Source organism: Ascidia mentula, chromosome 4, assembly GCF_947561715.1.
Source record: "Ascidia mentula chromosome 4, kaAscMent1.1, whole genome shotgun sequence".
Classification (NCBI taxonomy): Eukaryota; Metazoa; Chordata; class Ascidiacea; order Phlebobranchia; family Ascidiidae; genus Ascidia; species Ascidia mentula.
In genome coordinates, this window is record NC_138569.1 from 13,061,525 (window position 1) to 13,075,977 (window position 14,453).

Below are 14,453 nucleotides of genomic sequence, written 5' to 3' on the forward strand. Positions count from 1 at the left end.
TTAACTGGTATGCCAACACAACCTAACAACACAGGAATACATCTATTTATTACTATTTTATGTTAGATTATGTAGATTATTTTGCATTTACGGTGTCTCCTGTAATCAGTTTGGCCTACAGTTTTGTGCTGACAAAGAAAAAATTCAGGCTTGTTTGTATCTTACAAACAGGTGAAGGAATTAAGTCCAAAAATTACAAGTAAAAACACTGGCTAGAAGGAAATCGAGAAGACGAAATAATATGTTAAAGTTGAACAGGTATTACTTCGCTATATGTAATAAGTAATAACATGATATGTTCATGGCCATCGAGAGAAAAAAATGTGTCGTCGGTGCGATATTAAAGCTTTTTGGAAAACGTATTAGGCTACCTTTAAATTTAGGGTGCAAAACAAACAATGATATTCGCGGGCCCTCCTGTTGATATTTATGTCGCCCCTACACGCGTATGGGCCCTGGATTGCCATACCGACTGCAGGAGTGGAGGTATATGTATACTGTAAACTCAGAATACTTCTCAAATTTCATTCTTTCCTTTTGTAATGGCAAGTGTAGTTAGCCCATAAAGTAGTACAATGAATTGACGAGAACCGAACAGGTTAGAACCGCAGGCGGTTGTCGAGAAGCTGTCCGGAAAAGGTGGAGTTTTTCACATATCAAAAGCAACACACGTTAGAATAATCATATTTGCTCCAGGGCCCATACGCGTGTAGCGAGAAAAACATAAAAACACAATGCAATGTAACGTTTACAACCAATCGTTATGAAGCAAATAAAGGGATGCATGCAAGGGCTCAAAATAAAAAACATAGGAAAAAACATTCCATGCGAAGCAATGTATTCACTTTTCCCACCAAGTTTAGTACAAAATTCATTAGTTAGATGCATTATTTGTTAGGGAAAATTTGACTACTGTGTGTTTTTAATTGATGCAGGCTAAGTACAGTAGTGTGTCGCCTGCGCAAAAATATTCCAACAAATTTTCACGATAACCGTGTGTATTTATCCCTTCAAACACTTAACCAATTTTTTTTATTAAGGACAATGCAAAAAATTTCCAATAGTGCCCCCTGGCTGTCTTTTTGAAGCTTTTTTAAAAAATGGGTTGGTCGTTTCAGTTGGGAGAATTACAGAACAAAGGCTGCTTTTAGGTTAGCGCTGAATGTGTCACATGACTGCGTGAAAGGCAAATCATGCCACGTCTTTTCACTGACGTCAAAGAGTAAACTGCTAAAGAAAGAGGGGCGTATGTGGCAAGTGTAATGGAAAGAAAACTGTTTTAATATGCACTTAATTAAAACAAAAGAGTAGGAGTTTTGGACACTGTCTTGTCTGGAAGATAAAATATACTTATGAAAACTGGGTAAAAATACCGCCTTATGGTCATGGTTATAAGTCCGAAAAGGTTTCAGGCATTTTGAAAATGCAACTTCGTATTTGACTATTTGTTACCGTTAGGTTTCCTGTAAGTTTAAGAGAGAGTGGACATTTTTGGGAAGTTTTACACTGCAGATTATAAATGTAACAAAAAAGGTCACTATTTATTTCTTTAGGCGTGCTTTATAAACCTTGTACAGGCCTAATTAGTCCCACATTCTTGTTAATTAGTGCTGGGAATCGTTTTCCATTCCATCTCAATAGCCATGATAATTTTCTACCTTTTACTTTCGACCATATTGATGTTAAGATGCATTTTCAAAGGTGAAATCGGTCTGCTTATTGACACAACACATTTTGTCAAATCAGCACAGTAAGTGTCCCAGATTGGAAAGTCTGTAATTTGTGCAGATGATTTTGCGGCAAATGTCGATTGGTGTTTTTTGTACGTTAATGCATTAGCTAATTGTTATTTGCACACCATTTTTTCCAATCAGGTCAGTGTCTTATTCACAAAGAAAAGGTTAAAATTTATCTCACATGTTGAAAAATTGTGGATTTGCTTCTTGGGAATGGCCTGGTTACCTGGTGTGATTGATTTCAAAGTTATTTTGTTGTTTAGTTTTTGCACAGTTTACTGGTGAAATTTTGCACATCTGCGAAATATATATCCTCTATGCTCGACATACTTTTCCAATCTGAACTACATGGTTACCAATATTACTGTGCTTTTAGATGACAATTCTACAAAAATTAATGGTGTATAACATGAAGATACAGAGGCAAAAGTTTAAAATACACTTATAAAATTATGGTGGTAAATTCAGTAACTTGTATCTCAGAAATTTTTACATAACATGCCAATATTTTTTACAACTGCCATATGAAAATCTGTGATCTGGCATTTTAAATATTACAACAATTCTTTTTCATATACATTATACACACAACATATGTATGTTGCATTATTTGTGAAATTTATGGAATATCGCCACAACTTTACTCAAAAATCTGTTTTATTTATGAATAAGTAACAAGTTGGTGTGAATATTTTTTTTTGATATAATAATAAACTATTATCTAGACTCTGTAGTGTAATGCTTCTTGCTTTAAAAACAGGATTAGCCTAGTATGGTAAAATGGAAGTTATAATTTAAACAGGACTAAATATATATTTCGCCCTCCCCTACATTGTCAGTTCCTGTATAGTAAACTCACAGTAGACCTACTATTTATTTCTCTTTCCTGCCAGAACAGTATTCTAATCCATATTATATCATATATATGTTTTTTTCTTTAAAAAATTTACAGCATATTGTTTGTTAGATCTTTGCATTATAGTTTATTTAATTCCAAGTAAGTTTTGCTTGAGTTGAAAACTGAACTGTACATCCGAAGCAAGACTTACAACATAGAAGTGTTGTTCTTGTCATCCTAACAAAGACTGTGATACAGGTCATGACAATGAATCCCGAATAGTAAGTTGTATTCATAACTATTTTATATTCACTTAACAAAATGGAGAACTCCCAAATCAAAATACATTTTCAGTAAACCCTGGTACAGAATTTGGTATTATTATAATCCTAAAAATTTGGATTTTTACCCGTTTTGGATAAAATTTGTTGATTTTATCTTATTTTTTTGGATTGTGCATTTGTACACAAAACCACATTGCACTTCATACTCTCTCAACTGCATTGTGCTCTGCAACACTGGTATTTTAAATCATACCATGCAATATATATTAAAGGCTAAAAGAATATTCCACAGGCCCAATACCCATAAGGCGCCTAGTTTTATCGAGTTAAGGGTACATCACATCGTTACGCAAGCTGCTTTCAAGGAAATGTTTAGTTTAGACTCAGCGGTCGTATTTTCTAAAACTTCAGTGTCAGTAATTTTAAAAATGCAATTTCAAAAGAGAATTTCCAAAAATATTTGCACCCTCTCCTTTGAAAAAGCATGGTTATGCCAATGGCCGACAAGCATGACATATATTAATTGTTGACTAAAATCGAGCCTTTTTGGTTCACAATCACATTTCCTGACAAGTTAAAGAGTGGCAAAATAACACATTTCTAGCAGCTCTACAGGCTGAGCTGTGGGTGCTGATATTGTGGTCAAGTTAATTGGGCCTACAATACAACTAGCCAGGTTTGTGAGGTCAAACTCTTAGGGAGCAGATTTTTTGTATCTTGCCCCCTCTGCGGTGGTTTTAGTCCTTGGGTGGAAAGCCATTGCCAACCTAAAGTTTCCATATACAAATTATTCGTAATTTCATTGTCTATCTATTAAAACCAGTGATGGTAACCATTAGGCCCTAGTGGTCCTTATGCCCCCTTTTGTGAAATATTTTTGTCTGTTTTGATAGCTAAATAAACACTTACAAGCGTTTTGTCAAAATCCCTGTGAAATCCAGAAACTTTCTTTAACGTTGACCAAAAAATTGCATCATGCTTGCACTAGCCATTGTTTGCAAACAGGTAGCATTGTTACCGAACGTTTGGCATTGTTACCAAACATGTTGCATTGTTACGAAACAATTGTCATTTTTGTGTAGAGTCGAAAATGTCTTTTTTAGTTGTCACGTTGTTGCAATGGCAAGCAGTTTTCCTGTGTGTAGTCAATTCAATTAGTTTAGTTGTTGAACATGTTGGTCCCCTTTTGTTATTTATTGGCCCCATTGATTGGTAGCAACATGCTACTGTATAACAAAATGTGATAATCTACAACCATTTATCTACTATTACACAACGTTTAGATGCAAATAGATATTCGCCTATTAATTTGGGGTTGCACGAATATAATAATTTTTGCAAATCCATTTGGTTTTTCCTCAACCCATCCCAAACAGCATCATATTGCTTTAGCATTTTGTTATAAATATATTTACGAATACAGGCAATTCAGTTATTAGCACAATCTGTTTTATTTCACTGGGATGTAAATCCTACTTGTTTGTTAAAAATATATTGGTTGATCGCTAAATGTTTCTTTTAAAGAATGGGGAGACCAGATTGAGTTAAAACAGATGTAAGTATTACTTCACTTAAAGTGCACATGACACATAAAAATAAAACCTGTTAATAATCAAACTAAGAGATGTTCATAGCTTCAGAACATTTTTGGTGAAAAAAAGTAGCTTGATACAGCGACTGGTTTCTGAGATACAGCTGATCAAAGTCGCACTTTTGCTGCTGCGAAAGAAATCGTGCGAAAGTGAGATATTGTTGCGTGACGTCATAGAAGGCGCTTTGGTCGTGCGCGAGTGCTGGCAGCAAGCCTTATGCGTAGGAATGGAAAGCATTGTAAAAGTGGTTTAGCATAATATTGCATTAAACAGGGGACAAAAAGTGAACAAGTGCAATAAACAGATTTTATGTTAATTTAAGCTGAAGACAGATGGCCGCTGTTCGACCTATTATGTCTTATTTAGTTGTGTAATAATAATACAGTTACTGGGATAGGGTGTTCTTGTTGTTACAGCATTTATGATCGCTAACGTGATACATATACTTTCAAAACAGGATAGAGACAAACCGTCAATTTAGCATTGTCATTTTGTCCACTCACAGAAGTAGCTTAATTAAATTTTGAGGCTGGCAAAGACCGCCGAGAAAAAACGACCAAATTAACTGATTATGCAACACAGTTATTTTGTCATAATACCACTTTTTGTCGGACTGTAGCATAGCCTACCAGTTCGCGTCATAAATGATTTATTTAATTCGCCACAATCAACCACTAATGTATTTTTCGCAATATAGTTCGTAACTAGAAATGTTGGAATCATCAAATTAAAGTCAACACAAAGGGGAGGTTAAAGTTATGACATCACATCCAAAATGGCGTCATTTAATGTCACTTAGCAAAGAAACGCACCATTCCTGTCTTATCGAAGTACAGAGTTATGTCGTTTCTGCTATTTCCTATGGTCTTCCGTTAATTATGGACAAATAAGCCTTTGGTTTGTGGCATTACAATGACATATTTTTGTGTGATGCAAAACCCTGTCCTGACCTTTAAGGTAACGTAATCTGTGGATTCTCCTATGTTTGAAACTATTCGATATCTGCACAAAAAGGCGCTTTCTCCTATCTGAACAATGCATTTTTTCGACGCAAGCGCCTTGTGTGATGTCCTTTTCTCCTCAGCGCAAAAGGTTTACAATTTTTGGTCACCGTTACTTTTCGTGCAGTTTTCTACATTTTCTAGTTGATGTAGAACCGTAAAACTTTGGATATATGTTTGTTGTAGATGTACCTTGAGTTTTACGCAAAGTTGTCATGGCCATGTCATATGCACTTTAAGTCATGTTCTTCGCACCATTTCATTGTTACTAATTTGTTGAATAACAAACAATAAACTTTACAAATATTTTTAATTGTTAAAGGCACAAAAAAATGTACAATTTAAATTGTGCAATAGCGTTTTATGCCATACCATGATAATTGCTAATAATTGGGAACCACACTTTTTATTTTGAAACAAACGTTGAAGAAACAAGTGCTTTGAAAAGTTTTCTTAAAGATTGTTTTTATACTTTTGTGGCAATGATGGAGTCAGAACTAAATCCACATTATAGTCAGTTGGGGTAATTATCGGACAGTTAAAGTTATGTGGTAATTAGTGGACACCAGCATAGAAAAAAAACTATGGTTCCCTCAAACTTCATCTTGTGCATGTGGTAAGCTGGAAGCCTCCCATAGTTAAAAATACCATGTGTTGTGTCCAATAATTACCCCATACACATTTTTGCATTCAGGGGTAATTATTGGACACTGACACTATGTATTAATATTATAGTACCAACTGTTTTAAGTGGTTATAACCGGGATTATATGTAATATAGGGATGTGGGATGTGGGCAATTTAGAATAACAAATTTGGATGATTCTAATTCTAAACTATTGGAATCCAAATTCTAATTTTAAATTAAATAACATGATTTAGTTTTATAACTTTTCCTTCAATTTCATCACATTAATTGTTCACTTATTTTCTTTTCATAAACATGGCTTTAATGGCATGTAACAATTAAGAGATTATTGCACTAAAGCAGACCTTCGAAAACAGTCAATTACATTATTATGCAACCAGCAAAAACAGAATATGATGCAGTATTTTGGATTCGATTTAGCTACTCTATAATAGTTGGTTATTCTATACAGCCCCTTCCTGTATGTAAATGCAATTACCTCAATAAGAATGCCTAGAAAATAGATACAAAAACCAACAAAACTATGGAATAGCAGGAATTTATGATGTGCATAGACATTAACAAATCAGTTGTGTCAAAAAATTAGCAGACATAAGAAAATTGGCAAATAAGTGAGTAAACCCACACAATATGTAATATGTCAGTGTCTACACTTTATTTCCACATCTCATTGAACAAAAGGTTGTAACCTGTTTTAAATTCACCTGAAACAGCATAGATTTGGCAAGTTTAGTACACTGGTCCAGCAATTACCCCACATGTGTCCAATAATTACCCCAATTGATGGGGTAATAGTTGGACAGTAAAAACTTAAAATATCTGCCAACATAGTTGCAAGTGACTGATGCTTTCATTTTAAATCACAGCAGTGATGTATAAGGTTTTACCCAACACAAAACGAAATCATTTTCAAAATTTACAACGTTTTTGAAAAACAAAGTGGAGCCAATAATATGAATAGTGTATAAGCTGCAGACAGATGGCCACTGTTTCGACCTAAAAGGTCTCATCAGTGTAGCTGGTGTGACTATCAGACGACTTTGCTGACCAAACGGCCAAGCAAAGACTTCCACTTTGTGGTGACTATACAATCACCGTCATCTGTTGGGCACCAAACTAGGTGCAACCTTACGGAGAATACAAAACGTCTGTTAATTATCCCATTTTACTATAGTATTTTGGCTACTGGTGGAATACAAAATCATGTTTTAGTAATCTTGTGAGTCAGTAAGTCTGTTTGTTCACAAACAGTTGATATATGTTTTGAAACAATGAACAGACAACATTTAACTATTTACCCCTTTTTGCAATGTTGCACCCTTTGTGACATTTGTACAATCATTAGCATCCTACAAATCTCTGTGGGCTGTTAGACATAGCTGCACTAAATAATAACAATTGGCAACATCAGTTTTTGGCAAATAAACAGTCATTTATTAAAAAAAACTGTGTTGGTTAAAATAAAATTCCTAAAACTGTGTTGGTTTATTTACAGTGATTACCTATTCAAATTGCTTCTGATTGGAGATTCAGGAGTAGGAAAATCTTGTTTGCTTTTAAGATTTGCTGTAAGTTTGTTTTCTATGTAAAAATGTTTTAAATCTTTACTGTATAAGAGCTACTATTTTTGAATTTAGTATCTATAGTGTGAAATTCAACATCCTGTCTTGTAAGCCTGCTTTGATGAGTTGGTAAAAGGGGAGTGTATTTAAACAGGTCGAAGCTCACACCCCAGGTTTTTTAATGTTGAACAAATGACTAATTTTTTTTTGTTATAGGATGACACATACACTGAAAGCTACATCAGTACAATTGGCGTCGACTTCAAAATCAGAACCATTGAACTAGATGGAAAAACAATTAAGCTTCAAATTGTAAGCACTGACCATTACAACTATTATTAACCAGATGTGTTTGTGAAAGTATTATTGGTTTTCAGTGGGATACAGCTGGCCAGGAGCGGTTTAGAACTATAACATCCAGTTACTATAGAGGTGCCCATGGGATTATTGTTGTATATGATGTTACTGACCAAGTAAGCATGTATTAAAATTTAATGAATAATTGTTAACATAGAGAAGATGAAGTACATTATGTTCAGTCTTGTTGGGGTACATGAAACAATCATGTGTAATTGAAAATATAAAATTTTGTTTCTTCAAATTTTGTTGGAAATAGCAGCCACAATCATTCTCTAGGGGGGGAGTGTTTAGGTGTCAGAACACCCCCCTCAGCATTTTGGCACATTGTTTTGTGGGGTGTGAAAGTGCGGTTAATTTCCCGCTATGCAGGAACGCGAGCGCTGCATTCACGCGGCGATGACCGCTTATGAAACTATCGTTTGTTGTGCCGTTGGTCAATAGCCCGTCAACAATACCGTTTTTGAAAGCGCGACCTTATAAGTTTATTCATTTATGCTACAATTTCTATACAGAAGCCGCACTCTGTAAGAGTTGTAATTGTTTGACAAAATTGCACCAAAATAAATGTAGCTAAACGAGTATTTTGTATTTCGTCTGTTTTTTTTCATGTATTTTGCAAATTATCTACTGCTAAAACATCAATGTGTATTTGGTGGTGCAAGACCATGTCCTAGACCAGTGTTTCTTAACCTTTTTTGGATCACGAACCCCTAAAACATTCTTTAAAAAGCCATGGACCCCTTTGCAAGAAACACATTGCAAATGTCGAAAAATTAAAATTCGTGGACAGTGAAACCTTATGGACAGAGGAAAATACGTGGATTTTCGAAATAATTGTATTTCGTTTCATGGACCCCTTAATGCATCTTATCGGACCCCTTGGGGGTTCATGGACCCCAGGTTAAGAACCCCTGTCCTAGACCATTACAGATTTGTTTTTAGAGCGGGGGGTCGACATTTTGTTGGGAATTCCCCAATTTTCCGCTGTAAACTAAGGTTTATTGTGGCCGAGCAAAATACGAACGCCAGTGTTGGTTCGAATCATCATATAAACGGTGACTTACTGGCTTACACAATTGCGTAACACTTGGAACACTCGATGGGAGTTTTTGGGATAGTGCTTGCGCCGTAGTTTCATTACTACGATTTTGAAAGAAAGGTTTAAATATACATGTTATCTAAAAGGAATTAAATGTGGGCTTACGATATCAAGAAAACATACAAATAAAAACTATGTTGCATGCGGTGGCCTTATATTCCTCTTTGCACCTATGCGAGCGCTAACAGTTGTTTTCAACTTGCATAATATTGGCAACGTGTTCAACAACTAAACTGGTTTCCACTAGTGATGTGTTGCGCCACATCCGGGGACCCGGCCAGATAATACACTTAATTTTACCGGATAGTTGGGAAAGCATTTTTGTCCTAAAAGCGTACAAACAATTCGCAAATTACTCGTTTTGGGGACCCAGTCTGTTATACTCGCCGACGTAAGATTTTTCTGTTATTTGTTATTAAGGTTTTTCGTGACGTGTTATACCATATTAATAAATGCCCACGTTTATTTGTTCCACTCATGACAGGCTAACCTTAACATAGCATTCTGTTTGGCAATCAAACATTTTTGCCATACTACACGAATCAGTGTTAACAAACTGCCGGATCCAAATTATCCGGCCAGATTTGATTAATAACTATCCGGATCCGGCCGGGCCGGATAATTTGGAACTGGGAACATCACTAGTTTCCACCCAGATTTTGACAAAAATTACAGCATGATAAATGTCCAAAAAAAAATTTTAACTGCATCTAACGGCTTCATTAATTAGGTACCGAAACCGAACACCCCCCTCATATTTTTTCTAGATCCGCCACTGACCACATTACATTTAAATTATTTAGTATAATTCTTATTTTGAGTGTGTCATGTAAGTAGTTATAATCCAATTTCAAATGTTTGAGAATACTTGCATGCAATAAGCCATGTTCTGAAGTTCATTTGTGAACGACTTTCATCTCAACATTTTTGACATAACCTAAACATGTTCTATTTTCAACATTTTCAGGAGTCTTTTAATAATGTAAAGCAATGGCTGCAGGAAATTGACCGGTATGCAAGTGAAAATGTAAACAAACTACTTGTTGGCAACAAATGTGATCTTACAACAAAAAAGGTCGTTGACTACACAACTGCAAAGGTATGTAATATTGAAGTGATACATATCCAAAGTAGAAAATTAGGGATCTATCAGTTGAAGATTTGATGTATTTGCAGGAATATGCGGATACATTAAAAATACCATTCCTAGAAACTAGTGCCAAAACAGCCAACAATGTTGAACAAGCTTTCATGACAATGGCAGCTGAAATTAAAAATCGCATGGGTCCTGGAACAGCCGCTTCACCAGGTATGCAATGTTATTGAAACATCACAACAAAATGTTCACAATACTTTTTGTTCAGGTCAACGTGCGAATGTAGACATAACAAGTAAACCTGTGGATGGCAACAAAGGTGGATGCTGTTAATCGGCCATGTCTTCTATTTTTATCTGGACCAGCTCACTTCGTAAATGGGATTTATCCAATCGACTGATGCAAGCAAAATATCTCGGCTTAAAGTTGCATATCAGTCATACAATTGCTGTTTGGTCATTGGACACATTTCATCTTCTTTTTAATTGGAAACTATAACTTTTTTGTTGTGGTTTTCCATCTATGTCAATGTGTAGATGTACGAACAAGCTAATTGTCAATTAATAGATAAACCAGAAATATATGTACTTCTCCTTCCTGATTGTAAACTGCGATTGTGTCTTTAAGGGCAATATATTCAATCTTAAGATGCATCATTGTGTGGTTATAGGCTAATACAACACTTGTATTTATTTGTTAGTCCTTCATACACCCATGCTTGGCCATAGTTAAATTATTTTTCGGTGGTTTACTTGCTTTATTGATGCATTAGTGTTGTCAGTGTGTAAATATGTTTATTACCACCTTTATTGACTTTATTGCTATCTTTCCATTCATAAATAGAATATTAAACTATATTTTACAGTGAACACTACATTAATTTGAATGCTGATACGATGTGTACTGTTGTTCATGATTGTGTTGAAGCTCTTACAGTGCACTGCAAATTTGATTTCAAACACATAAGTTTGCAATTAGGAATGCAACCTTATATGTCACCACCAGTCAATTTACATATTGTGACTTTTAAATTTTCTCAATGGTATTGTCAAGGCATGTTGTTTGTAATTTTGCTTTTAATTTGGCAAATTTTTGTCCTTTCTACTTGTATGACAATGTTAAGTAGAATACAATACATTGTTACTTCAGTGACTTGAAACAGTTTTGTATGTTTTACTACCAAATAAACTTGTCAGAAAGGATTAAGTAAGTTTCGAAGTGTACCACTGGTGTGGTTATTTAGCATGTAAAAAGTCTAATTGGTCAAACCCCTAAGTGTTTATCATCGTAACAAAAATTAAGTTATGAAGTGGTTTCTAACTTTTCATGGCCCGGTGACTCACTCTTCCTTAACAAAATGTGATAACGACGTACCTAAAAATCCGCCTACTATGCAAAAGCTTTTTACTGGATAACACTCAACAGCAGCATGTGCAGTTTTTACATCTGCATGTCAGCTTACGTGTAATTTTTACTCTTGTTGTAAACCGCATTGTTTCTTCAGCAACAAGTGGGCGAAATATACCAGAGAGATGTTAGTTGACAAAAAAAACGCCAGTTGACAAAAGTTTGAACTCGGGATACTCGGCCACCTTGCGAGGTATAGCGAATTACTTTTTTCAATCAAACATAGATCATAAGCTGAACTTTCCAACGATAGAAAAATTAGGAAAAAATTTATGTTCATATTCGAATATGAATATGGTATATGTGTCATAACCATGAGTAAACATCGATTTCCGCTGAAATCTGTAAAAACGAAGATCTCTGTTGACCGTGAAAGGACGCGAATGGTTTGTCAGAAATTTTGACGGATATGCTAAAGACCAAGTTTAAACAAAATATTAAAACGTTTCGAAGCCGATTTCACTACAACCGCAATGGCTGTCAGGAGTAAGACAGGTTGACGTCCAAGATTAATTGTGTGGTCAAAATCGGTTGAAACACGTGACTTTCACGGCGATCAGGGAACGCACATATTTTTATCTATAGAAGGGTGTAGATGTGTGTTCTATTTTCAGAAAACTCCGTATAGATCTGACACCATTTCAGAATAAACAATCTTTTATTGAGATGGCTGAAACTTCCAGTCCAATAATGAAACCACAAGTCATGGAATCGTGTGGAATCACCACAGAATGGGTGGATTCACCTTCACGTCCCCCACCAACCTTTTTCTTACTTACAACACAAGCAAATGCAATTCATTATATGTAGTGGCACTGGTCAAAGGCGCCCGCGAGGCATGTCAGGGCGGACCAGCAAGTTACAACAGTTTAGAGTCGAGGTTATTGATTTAGAGTCAGAGGGCGGTCCTTTGTAACTACTTTTGCACACGTTTGTGTTGTCCTTTTGTACGTGGGAATTAGTTCACGAATATAAACAATTCCAATATTACATTTTTCGTATTAATATTCGCTGTGTTCACTACAGGGTTAATAGAAACCACTTTTAAACACACGACATTATTGTCTTACAAACTTTTTTATAGCCAGTTTGTTTATATTGCTCCTTTTTTCCATAATAGTTGATGTCTTTATTATTTGGTTTACATAAGTTTTTAATGCTACCAGCAGGAAGTGTAATCTAATTCTGGAAAATCAAATGATGATGATAGTAAATTAAGTTCAAAATTTTACTTCACAACGCATTCTATTTTTTATTAAAGTTTTTATTTTTTTTTTGTTTTTTATCTACTAATTAATTTATTTGTATATGAAATGGGCAAAAATGTAAAATTTCAGTAAATACCAACGTACAGCAGTAAATAGAAACGTAAAATCATAAACAAATACACGGCACGTTTGTCAAGTTTATGGCAAGCAGGCTGTTTTTGACAACATCTTAAAAATATTTTCAAATGTCGTCTTTACTTGCATGTTTGTTTTTATATTCAATCAAGTGTGTTGTTTGATGTTCCATTGGTAAACAAGGTCACACAAATGCTTGGTCCGTGGCAGATAGTTTACATCCTTGGCGTAAGCAATATCATGCGCATGGGTTGTGACGACAACAGCAAACATATTTGAAAATTTAATGAGTAATTAATTGTCAATTTTCGTTTAGTAAAGCCATTGATGCTATAGGTAGTAGACACACTTTAACAAAACAAAAACGCAATTTTGTCGGTAAGAGTCTATTACATACTTCTTTTATTCGTCAGGTACAGTCTGGGAGCAAGAACTAATTTCAATGTTAGCATGTACAATTATCAAAAGCAACGTTTAGAGGTGCAACCTGTATTAATTCCCAAACAATTATTTGAAATGCTGTGCAATAATGCGGAACGATTTTTATACAGGGCAAGGTCATAGCAATGCTTGTTTATTCAGCTATTGTAAACATAACAAACCTACAGGTCATAGGTCGTTTAATTACGTAAGTTATTTAATTTGTGTGAAATATTTTGTATTGAAATAATGACCGAAAAACAAACTTCGAAACGTAAAGCAATGTACAAATGTGGGTCCCCATCATGGCGAGAGACTTACAAGAGCAGATGCAAGGAAAGACTCAAAGGCAGTAGATCAAAAATGCTGGAAAAGTTTAGAAAATTGGATCCAGTGTGTGAAACGGAATATCTAGACAATCTAATGCAACAAGAATGGATGAGAATGAAATCAGAAGGATTTAAAACAAACCAAAATGAGAACATAGAAGATGTTACTGCAACCCTTGATAAAATTAAAAGTGAACTGCTTGAATGGGAAGCCGAATCACTGCTGCAGCTTGAAGTGGATTCAGTTGACGCTGATATTGCATATCATGACCGGAAAAGTTTTGATTCAAACGATGTTATTTGCCCAGTATGCAATTTAAACTATCTTAACATACGACAAGGTTGCTTGAACTGTCAGTGTGGGTTGCATATAAATATGGAGCAAGATTCATTGTCAATAACAAATGTTAAGGCCAGTCTAGAGGAAGGAGTGTCTATACATTCAGGAAGTTGCAATTTGCGACCACAATTTAATGTTGTTTGCAATTTTGGTACATCCAATTTATTGATAACATGTGCAGTGTGTGATTTTATGTTTATTGTTGTCTAGGCAGATTGTTTTGTTATTGACAGGCAATAGTAATTAAAAATATTAAATTGTTTGGTTTTGCCTCATAATAATTTATTTTTCAGTCCATTCATTGGGTGTATAAATGCCAATATTTTACAGTCCTGATTTCTTCATCCAAAAAACAAGCATCATATTCTCGATAACCAGATAAAATTTTAATGTCCAG

At 35.0% G+C, this 14,453-nt stretch overlaps 2 protein-coding genes across 2 annotated transcripts; both read left to right on the forward strand.

The window, feature by feature from the left end:
- Positions 1-2,692: 2,692 nt before the first annotated feature.
- LOC145898870 (ras-related protein ORAB-1) lies at positions 2,693-11,369 on the forward strand. Its single transcript, XM_082987513.1, has 7 exons — positions 2,693-2,855; positions 7,596-7,668; positions 7,879-7,974; positions 8,040-8,135; positions 10,089-10,220; positions 10,298-10,430; positions 10,486-11,369. Exons 1-7 carry the CDS (start codon positions 2,836-2,838, stop codon positions 10,548-10,550), a joined length of 615 nt encoding a protein of 204 aa, XP_082843639.1. The 5' UTR covers positions 2,693-2,835; the 3' UTR covers positions 10,551-11,369.
- Positions 11,370-13,208: 1,839 nt separating this feature from the next.
- LOC145897522 (RPA-interacting protein B-like) lies at positions 13,209-14,272 on the forward strand. Its single transcript, XM_082985848.1, has one exon. The coding sequence runs from the start codon at positions 13,637-13,639 to the stop codon at positions 14,264-14,266; it is 630 nt and encodes a 209-aa protein (XP_082841974.1). The 5' UTR covers positions 13,209-13,636; the 3' UTR covers positions 14,267-14,272.
- The last annotated feature ends 181 nt before the right edge of the window (positions 14,273-14,453 follow it).